Source organism: Penaeus monodon, chromosome 20, assembly GCF_015228065.2.
Source record: "Penaeus monodon isolate SGIC_2016 chromosome 20, NSTDA_Pmon_1, whole genome shotgun sequence".
Classification (NCBI taxonomy): domain Eukaryota; kingdom Metazoa; phylum Arthropoda; class Malacostraca; order Decapoda; family Penaeidae; genus Penaeus; species Penaeus monodon.
Window position 1 is genome coordinate 7534791 of NC_051405.1, and position 801 is coordinate 7535591.

Consider the following 801-nt stretch of genomic DNA (forward strand, 5'->3'; position numbering starts at 1 on the left):
CTTGGAAAGAGAGAGAGAGAGAAAGAAAAAGAGAGAAAGAGAAAGAGAGAAGGGAGGAGAGGGAGAGAAGGGGGAGAGGAAGAGAGAGAGGGAGAGCAGGATAGAGAGAGAGGGAGAGATGGGAGTAGAGGAAGAGAGAGAAGGAAAGAAGGGAGGAGAGGTACAGAGAGAGGGAGAAGGGGTAGGGAGAGGGAGAGCAGTGTAGGGAGAAGGGGAGGGAAGGGAAGGAAAGGAAATAGGAGAGAAGGGAAAGGAAGGGAAGGGAAGGGAGGTAGGGAAGGGAAAAAAGAGAGAGGGAGAAGGGGAGAGAGAGATTTTATTTATTTGTGTCAATCAATATTGAGAATTACATCTAAATTTGTATTCCCGCAGAACTATCAGTGCCTCTGGGACTCGCAGTGGGCTGGAACTGGAGCTGCAGTCCACAACGCCTTGGTTTGAAGCATGGAGGGACACCTTTCTCCATGTGCAGTACCCCTCTGATCATGAATTCACAAAACATTACATAGCTTGCATAGTGGTAAGTTTTGGGTTGCTCTTTTTATGTATGTTGTGTTTTAGATAAGTTTGGTTTTGGGATAGTTTCTGACTTCAGTCAAAGTACACAAGGTTGTAGGTTAAGTTATTGTGGTATGGCAGCCAGGAGGCAACAGTGTCAGCTATTTATTAAATGAATGGGAAACCTTTATTATAAGGTATGTGTTTTGTAATTAACAATTGTGGATCAGTTGTATGTATTATCTATTTTTGACAAAGGACTGTCTTCAAGTCCTTTATTTATTTTAACCAGTTACTCAACTC

The 801-nt window shown here is 43.2% G+C and overlaps 1 protein-coding gene across 2 annotated transcripts in view; it reads left to right on the forward strand.

Moving 5' to 3' along the window:
* Positions 1-801, forward strand: part of LOC119585607 (trafficking protein particle complex subunit 8-like) — a 22010-nt gene that overhangs the window by 9705 nt on the left and 11504 nt on the right. For both annotated transcript variants that reach the window (XM_037934273.1, XM_037934274.1), the window contains exon 3: positions 373-520. In XM_037934273.1, the coding sequence (XP_037790201.1) occupies positions 373-520 (148 nt within the window). The remainder of the gene's footprint in view (positions 1-372; positions 521-801) is intronic.